At 47.0% G+C, this 8,669-nt stretch overlaps 1 protein-coding gene across 2 annotated transcripts; it reads right to left on the bottom strand.

The window, feature by feature from the left end:
* Positions 1-6,043: 6,043 nt before the first annotated feature.
* HTR1D (5-hydroxytryptamine receptor 1D) lies at positions 6,044-7,650 on the bottom strand. Of its 2 annotated transcripts, none has more exons than XM_029229883.1 (2): positions 6,513-7,650; positions 6,044-6,477 (listed from the first exon to the last, which is right to left on the bottom strand). In XM_029229883.1, the coding sequence occupies exons 1-2, from the start codon at positions 7,404-7,406 to the stop codon at positions 6,232-6,234; spliced, it is 1,140 nt and encodes a 379-aa protein (XP_029085716.1). In that variant the 5' UTR covers positions 7,407-7,650; the 3' UTR covers positions 6,044-6,231. The 2 variants fall into 2 exon arrangements, with proteins under 2 accessions (XP_029085716.1, XP_029085717.1); XM_029229884.1 differs by having other exon boundaries at positions 6,044-6,488; positions 6,530-7,650.
* Between the last annotated feature and the right edge of the window lie 1,019 nt (positions 7,651-8,669).

The following is an 8,669-nucleotide window of genomic DNA, read 5'->3' as shown; positions in this document are numbered from 1 at the left end:
TGAATATAACCTGTTTACCACACTGGCTGGCTCACACTGAGAAACATCCTCTGGCTGTCCTCACTTCCCTGCCCAAGGCGCCAAGCCCGTGCCAACCCAAGAGTGCCTCGTGCTGCCCAAACTTGCTGCCATCCAACCCATGAGAGGACCGGGTAGCAAGAGAGAGGTGTGTCCTCCTGCTATCTGTCTCGATGTGTTCAGTAGCAAGTAAAAGAAAAATCCAGTGAACAGTGTTTAAATCATAAGGATGATTACTGCTCTCTTACCAAGTAATCTGAGACAGGCAGTCCCAGGGAAGCTTTGGTGCCTCAGTGATGCAATCAAGGAAGTGGGCTTGCTCTTTCTCCTCTGCCATCCTTGGGGCAACCACAATGTTTTCCTGCAGGATCACAGGATGGCTGACCAAGCTTCCCATCCTCACCGGACAGCTCCCAAGAAGGAAGAACATTTTTAGAACTTTTTTTTCCTCGCATGTCTCTCTTTTCCTGCAAGGAGTATCTTTCCAAAGGCCCTAGCAACTTTCCCTTATATCTTTTTATTTTATTTATTTATTTTTAAAAATTGAAGTAGAGTTGATTTACAACGTTGTGTTTCCCCTTATATCTTGAATAACCAGCTTCTCCGGGTTGGCAAGGTACTTCTCCATTTTGTACCTAAATTCTCAGATCCTGGGAACCCCCTTGGTCTCTGGCAGATCTGACCAGTTGGTTTCCCTACTTATATCCCATTGGCCAGAACTGGGTCACATAGCCATCCCTTGACCAAACCCTAGTAAAGGGAATGGAAGTGTTCCAACTGGTTTAAACCAATCAGGATTCACCTCCTGGGGGAACTGGCATGTTGCCATTTGACCTGATTGATGGCAGGAAGCAGGATTGACTGCTAGACGTGAATCCTGCAGTGTCTGCCACACTTGCGTACGTCAGAAATTAGCAAATTCCTGTCCTAGACAAGGCTCTGCTCTCCCCCAGCATCATCGCCATCATGCTGTGCGTGTGTTTGTGACTAATTGTGAAAGAATTAGGAGCATGACAAGGATGTTGGCAGAGGGGGAAGGAGTAAAGCCCCAAATACCGGCTTCCTCTGTGGTCATGGGAAATAAGTTTATTTTTAATCTGATCTTCATGTGGCCTAATTAGTGTGCAGTTCTCCAGGCATGGGCAGCTTTCAGGTAATAATAAGAAAGAGCAGAAAACAGCTGACCTTTCTCCTAAGCTGGTCTATCCTTTGACAGTCCCTGGGTAGAAACTGTGGAGGAGGGGGCATCTGAGCAGAACGACAGAGGGCCTGGGCTGAGTGCAGGCTAAGGGGTCAGCCCAGACCTGGCTCCTTGGGGACACTGGGGTAACCCAGCCTCCTCATTCACCTCCTGCCTCAGCTACACTCAGGACAGGACTGCCCTGAGTCTGACCTAGGTCTACCTGACACCAAATCTCATGATATGTGAGGTTCCAGCCACAGGAACAAGTTACCTTCTCTTAAAACTTTAAAGACAGAGACATTGAGAATAAGTCACTTATAAACCTGGAAATGGTGTTTCATTCATTCATTCAAACAAATATTTATTGAGTATCTACCATGTCTAGGCACTGAAGTGTGTTGGCGATCAAACAATGATACATGATAAGTAAGATCCCCACCCTTAAGAAGCTGACACCCTAGAGGTGACAGACAAACAATAAGCAAGAACTAATATATATCATCATCAGTAATAAATATAATAAAGTCAGAAAAGGGGATAGAGATGGCTGGGTAGATGGAGGGGAGGGGTGCCTGCTCTTCTGAGGTCTTCTGACTACAGCCTGTGAGCTGCCACCTATTTTAGTAAATAACATTCTAGTGGAATATAGCCAAGCTCATTGATTTATGTATTGTCTATGGCTGCTTTCATGCTACAATGGCAGAGTTGAATAATTACAACACAGATTCTATGACCTGTGAAGCTGAAAATATTTACTCTCTGGCCCTTAAAAAAAAAGTTTGCCATCACAAGAGATACCATTTCACACCCACTAGAATGACTATAATCCAAGACAGACAATAACAAGTAAGAGTGAGAATGTTAACAAACTGGAACCCTCACACACTGATAATGGGAATGTAAAATGGTGCAGCCACTTTGGAAGAGTCTGGCAGTTCCTCAACAGGGTAGACAGAGTTACCATATGACCCAGCAACTCCACTCCTAGCTATATACCTAAGAGAAATGAAAGCATATGTCCACACAAAAACTTATACCACAAAGTTCAGAGCAGCAGTATCCATAGTAGCCAAAGTGGAAACAACCGAAACGTCCATCAATAGATAAATGAATAAATAAAATGTGGTATAGTCATACAATGGAATATTATCTGACAATAAAAGGAAATGTAGGGGGCTTCCCTGGTGGCGCAGTGGTTGAGAGTCCGCCTGCCGATGCAGGGGACGCAGGTTCGCGCCCGGGTCCGGGAAGATCTCACATGCCGTGGAGCGGCTAGGCCCGTGAGCCATGGCCGCTGAGCCTGTGCGTCCAGAGCCTGTGCTTCACAACAGGAGAGGCCACAACAGTGAGAGGCCCGCATACCGCAAAAAAAAGGAAATGTAGGGACTGCCCCCCAATGCAGGGGGCCTGGGTTCGCTCCCTGGTTGGGGAACTAGGTCCCGCATGCATGCTGCAACTAAGAAGCCCACGTGCCGCAGCTAAGACCTGGAGCAACCTAAATAAATAAATAAACATTAAAGAAAAAAAAAGAAATGTAATAGTGATGTATACTACAATATGGATCAACTGTGAAAAGAAAGAAGCCAGTCACAAAGTACCACGTATTGTATGATTCAATTTGTATGAAATATCCAGAAGAGTCCATCTACAGTGACAGAAATAGATTACTGATCGCCTAGGGAGAAAGAGGAGGGCAATGATGGCTAAAGTGTGCACGGTTTCTTTTTGGGGTGATGAAAACTGATTGCGGTGATGGTTCCACAACTCTGTGAAAATACTGAAAGGCATGGAATTGTACCGTTTAAATGGGTGAATTTATGGTGTATGAATTATATCCCAATAAAGCTGTTTTTTGTTTTACATCTTTACTGGAGTATAATTGCTTTACAATGGTGTGTTAGTTTCTGCTTTATAACAAAGTGAATCAGTTATACATATACATATGTTCCCATATCTCCTCCCTCCTGCGTCTCCCTCCCTCCCACCCTCCCTATCCCACCCATCCGGGTGGTCACAAAGCACCTAGCTGATCTCCCTGTGCTCTGCGGCTGCTTCCCACTAGCTATCTATTTTACGTTTGGTAGTGTATATATGTCCATGGCACTCTCTCACTTTGTCCCAGCTTACCCTTCCCCCTCCCCATATCCTCAAGTCCATGCTCTAGTAGATCTGTGTCTTTATTCCCATCTTACCCCTAGGTTCTTCATGACATTTTTTTTTCTTACATTCCATATATATGTGTTAGCATACGGTATTTGTCTTTCTCTTTCTGACTTACTTCACTCTGTATGACAGACTCTAGGTCCATCCACCTCACTACAAATAACTCAATTTCATTTCTTTTTATGGCTGAGTAATATTCCATTGTATATATGTGCCACATCTTACGAATAAAGCTGTTTTTAAAAGGTTTACCCACCTTTGTTCTAGACAGTTAGGGAAGGCCTCGAGGTGGTGGCATTTGAGCCTCTTTTGTAATTGGCTCAAAGTTCTCAAATAGTAACGGGTGGCATTTTACTGAGCACTTACGTGCCAGGCAATGTGTGAAGCATTTTGCAAATCACTGCCTCATTTAATCCTCACAAAGATCCTACGGCTTAAATACTGACAACTCCATTTAACAGATGAAGAAACTGGAGCACAGAGAGATTAGGGGATTTGCCCCAGGTCACACAGTTGATAAATGGCAGAACCGGGATCCAACCCCACGTATTCCTTTTTTTTTTTTTTTTTTTTGCGGTACGCAGGCCTCTCACTGTTGTGGCCTCTCCCGTTGCGGAGCACAGGCTCCGGACGCGCTCACGGGCCCAGCCACTCCGCGGCATGTGGGATCTTCCCGGACCGGGGCACGAACCCGTGTCCCCTGCATGGGCAGGCAGACTCTCAACCACTGCGCCACCAGGGAAGCCCCAACCCCATGTATTTCTGACCTCAAAGCCTGTGCCTTTAACCACTGAGACACACTGTATGTACACAGTTCCCTGTCCAGTCTCTGGATTCCTGATCTTTCCCAGATCAGATCAGGAAGATGGCCCAAAGCGAGATGGAGAAGGTGGGGAAGAGCACGGCCTTAAAGGAAAGTAGGGAAGGGCAGAGGAGGGCAGTGAGCGTGCTGAGACGTGTCTCTGGGCTCAGGGAGGGCCCCCACGGGGTGAGCAAGCCACTAACACAGTGGTTTTAGAAATTTGGGAACAATCTAGTGCCTAGAAATCACCTAGTGCAAGAAGTGGAGAGAGGTTTATTTAAAACAGATTCCTGGGTTTCACTGCCAGAGATTCTGATATAGTGGGTCTGAGTTGGGGACCAGAAATTCAATGTTGATGGAGTCTCCCTGGGAGATTCTGATGCAGATGGTCCAGGGACCACACTGTGAGATGTCCAGCAGAAACTTCAAGGTCAGCACAAGACTCCTCTGGGTGCTCCCCTACCCTTATCTTGGCATCCCTCCTTTTTTCTCCCTCTCTAATATTCCATATTCCTGACTCTCCTTCTCCCTGTGCCCAGAGACCCCATGGAGCATTACAGGCCTCCCAGGCTCTGTTCCTGCTCTTTTCTCCACCTGGCGTGACCTTCCCTACCTTCCTTTGCTCTGCCCCATCTCCCCCACAAGGCTTCATCACACCTCCCCTTCCTTAGTCTCCCACCCCCAAAAGGCTCATCTTTCGGGAGTCTGCTGATGTGTCACGTCTTTATGAAATCTTCCCTAACCATAGGCAAGTTTCATTATTGCAAAATGAGGATGAAAAGCAAACCAGAAATTGTATGTAAGGAGCACTGCAGGCAGCTGCTATTTTTATATGGCTTGACCTCGGGCAGGTGAGTTTCTGTATCTCTAAAATGATAAGAGCTCTTAGGCCAAGCACTGTATTAAAATATACAATAATATACCCATTATTTTCCTCATTTTACATTTGAGGGAAGTGAGGCAAAGAGGGATTAAGAAACCTGTCCAAGGTCACCCAGCTAGAAATTGGTAGTACTTGGATTTGAACTGAGGCATTAGGTCCTCCTCTGTAATCATCACGTTACACTGACTTCCATTGTTATGAGGCTCCAATGAAATAATAACTACCAGGACTCTGGCACAGGGCCTGGCATGTGGTAGGTGCTCAATAAATGCTAGAGACTGAATTGAATTGAAAGGTTTCTATGTCCAGGGAGAGGGGGAAAAATTACCCCTTTGAGGCTTTGCTGATCATGATGTTTCATGCTTTTTATTTGACAATACCCAACAGCTTAAGATCTCTAAAGAGAATGGGATATAGGAACAAAATTCAGAATGGTATTCCAAGCTTGGTAGGTGCAAATCCTGTCAATCTACTTCAATGGGCGTAACTGTGGGTTTTAACGTCAGAACATTAAGATGGTGCAGGGAAACTGGGGAAGGAGGATAGGCACAGGGTAGCTATCTGGTTCCAACCATCCCACTCCCCTGCCCCTGGCTTCTGAATCTCTCTCTGTCACTCTGTAGCATTGGCACCTCCAATGCTGAATCTCTCGCCATGAACAACTAAGGAAGATTCAATCTAAGAAGGACTCAGCGGAAGAAATATTGATACTTGGGTGTTAATTTCCAATTAAGGTGCCATATGGAATGGAAACCCATCCACCTGACTCCAAATTCTCTTTCAACTCAGGTCGTTAATCTCATCTACCCTCTTTTAAGCTCCATACAAAACTTACGTAGACCAGAAAGCCTCCCCCCTTTGAGCCTGGGGTCTTCCTACAGAGTCAGGCAGCTTTCTGCCTGAATTGCATCAATGGGGAAGCCTGTGGTCACATTCTTTCCAACATGGATGAACTGTGAAAATATTATACTAAGTGAGGTCTTGTCCCATTTTACACAGCTGCCCAGCTTTGGGTGGCTCAGAGGTCAAGAAAACAACAGCAAAAAAGAACGCTGAACAATTCTATTGATTGAACCAAAACCCAAGATATCAGGACTAACCCAACTCTCAGGGAAAATAAAAAAGACAATTCCAGTTGGGTTACAGGACATAAAAGATAACAAGATTTGCCACCAAACAAGACTAAGAGGCTTTCCCGAAATGGATGACTTTCTGAAATGCTTGCCGAAAGTCTTCGTTAAACACAGTATAGATTATTGGATTGATGAGGGAGTTTAGATAGCCTAGCCAGGTGAAAAAGTCAGAAAGGGCTGGGTGGATCCAGCAGGAGTCCCGGCAGATGGGGAGGACCAGAGATGCAACAAAGAAGGGCAGCCGGCAGATGGTAAAGGCGCCCAGAATGATCCCCAGGGTTTTAGTGGCTTTCCTCTCTCGGGCAGAATGATCCCCAGGGTTTTAGTGGCTTTCCTCGCTCGGGCAGCAGAAATCCTCTGGCGCTCCAGGACACTATCCGCAAGCTTGATCTTCACGTGGTTAAAAAAGCGAGGGGAGCCGGCGGAATGAGAGTGCCCCTCGTGAAGGCTGGGACTGAGCGAGCAGAGCGAGGACCCCGCAGAGCCTGTGGTGAGACGGGCTGTGGTAAAGCGCTTCCCGTAGAGGGATGGCGGATTCAGGATGCGGTTCCGGGCGGCCGTGTAGATCCGGCCATAGAGGATGATGAGCAACACAGACGGGAAGTAGAAGGCCCCACAGGTGGAATAGATGGTGTAGGAGATCTGAGAAGTGTTCACGAGGCAGTCCGACATCTCTTCCTGAGCTTTGGCCTGCCGCCAAAAGAGTGGTGGGATGGAGATGCAGATGGAGATGGCCGAGATGATGGCAATCATGGCGGCCGCACGGCCTGCTGTCCGGCGTTTACTATACTCCAGGGCATCAGTGATGGCCCAGTACCTGTCCAGAGCCATGACACAGAGATGCAGGATGGAGGCTGTGCAGCACGTGATGTCAGAAGACAGCCAGATGTCACACAGGAGTTGGCCAAAGCTCCAGGTGTGGGTGGTGGTATATGCGATGCTGATGGGCATGACCAAGATGGAAACTAAGAGGTCAGTCATGGCCAGGGAGCCAATGAGATAGTTGGCTGGGGTGTGGAGCTTCCTGGTCAGGAAGATGGTGGTAAGCACAAAGGCGTTGGAAAGGACTGTGGCCAGTGTGATGATGGAAAGGACCACAGCAAGAGAAATCTTGAGGGCTTGGAGGGTCCCTGGATCCCAAGCCCCCGGAGTTTCTATGGCATTCAGGGATCTGTTGGGAGCTCCCTGCAGAAGGCCTTCCACTGACTGGTTTGGTGGGGACATTGTAGGTGGCTCTCTCTTCCCAGACTTTCACACACGCAGCTACTTCCTTCACAGTTGTTCTGCTCATAGAATAAGGTCATCCTTCTGTTTCACGCTGGTGGGAGGCAGCCATCAGAACAGACCCCAGTGAAAAGACCTCAAAACCTGACTATTTAAAGAACATTGAGGTGACTACCACCTGGTAGTTAAAGGTCTTTCCTAAACCAGATGAATCCCAAGATGTCTCACTGTTCTGGAACTTTGCCCAGCAACTGGTCAGGCCTAGAGGACACATGGTAGATTTGTTAGACATTTATCAGGATATCAAAACAGTGTAGGCAGTGCTCTAGAATTCTTGCCTTTGGCATTTTGGCTCCTTCCAAAGCTTGAGAGATAAATGTGTTTAATGAGAACTTCAGAATAATTTCCTCCATCCTATTCTTAGAAGATTCTGGCTTTCAGGTCGCCTCTGGGGAGTTTTTTGTTTTTTTTTTTTTATTAATTAATTTATTTATTTTGGGCTGTGTTTGGGTCTTCGTTGCTGCACCTGGGCTTTCTCTAGTTGCACGAGAGGGGGCTACTCTTTGTTGCGGTGGGCGGGCTTCTCATTGCTGTGGCTTCTCTTGTTGTGGAGCACGGGCTCTAGAGCACAGGCTCAGTAGTTGTGGCACACGGGCTTAGTTGCTCCACTGCATGTGGGATCTTCCCAGACCAGGGATCGAACCCGTGTCTCCTGCATTGGCAGGCAGATTCTTAACCACTGTGCCACCAGGCAAGTCCCCTCTGGGGAGCTTTTAAAACTAGAGACAAAAAGAAGTACCAGCTGATTCAGAGAGGCAGTGCAGTCAACAGCTCACAATTTTCTCAGGTTCGTCTGGACGTGTCATGAGGTACTTAACTTTCGTTCCTGTCCCACTGAACGTTTGGAGCCCAAACAGACAAAACATTCCGGTTACCAAGACTTGAAGAATGCATGAGCTGGGAGAAGGCAAAACAAAGAGATCACTGTGGGTTCATCGAGAAGGGCACGTGTTCAGAAGTTCTGGGGGTTAAGGAAAAAAAAAGTAGAGTTAGGCTCTAGAAGGAAAATTTAGACACTTGAGATTAACTCTAAGATTAAAAGGATACTGTTTAGTGTTGGCAGCTGTGCAGCGTAACTGGCACTCTCACAAGTGTGAGGAGAATCCAGGGGAGCGCGACGTGCCCACCCCCACAATCCCCAGAGGGGGCAAAGTGTCACAGCTGTTGGAAGCATCACAGGCTTGTTACAAGGACATGAAACCA

This window comes from Monodon monoceros, unplaced genomic scaffold (assembly GCF_005190385.1).
Source record: "Monodon monoceros isolate NGI ecotype Baffin Bay Population unplaced genomic scaffold, NGI_Narwhal_1 Super_Scaffold_18, whole genome shotgun sequence".
NCBI lineage: Eukaryota > Metazoa > Chordata > Mammalia > Artiodactyla > Monodontidae > Monodon > Monodon monoceros.
The sequence above is the reverse complement of the archived record's forward strand: the minus strand, read 5'-3'. Positions and strand labels throughout refer to the sequence as shown.

What these genes read in the sequence shown, in the direction of transcription:
- HTR1D (XM_029229883.1), bottom strand. Translation starts at nt 7,406, where the DNA reads ATGTCCCCACCAAACCAGTCAGTGGAAGGCCTTCTGCAGGGAGCTCCC. An exon ending in CTGCTGCCCGAGCGAGGAAA is followed by an intron (nt 6,478 to 6,512) that starts GCCACTAAAACC and finishes TCTGCCCGAGAG; the next exon opens with AGGAAAGCCACTAAAACCCT.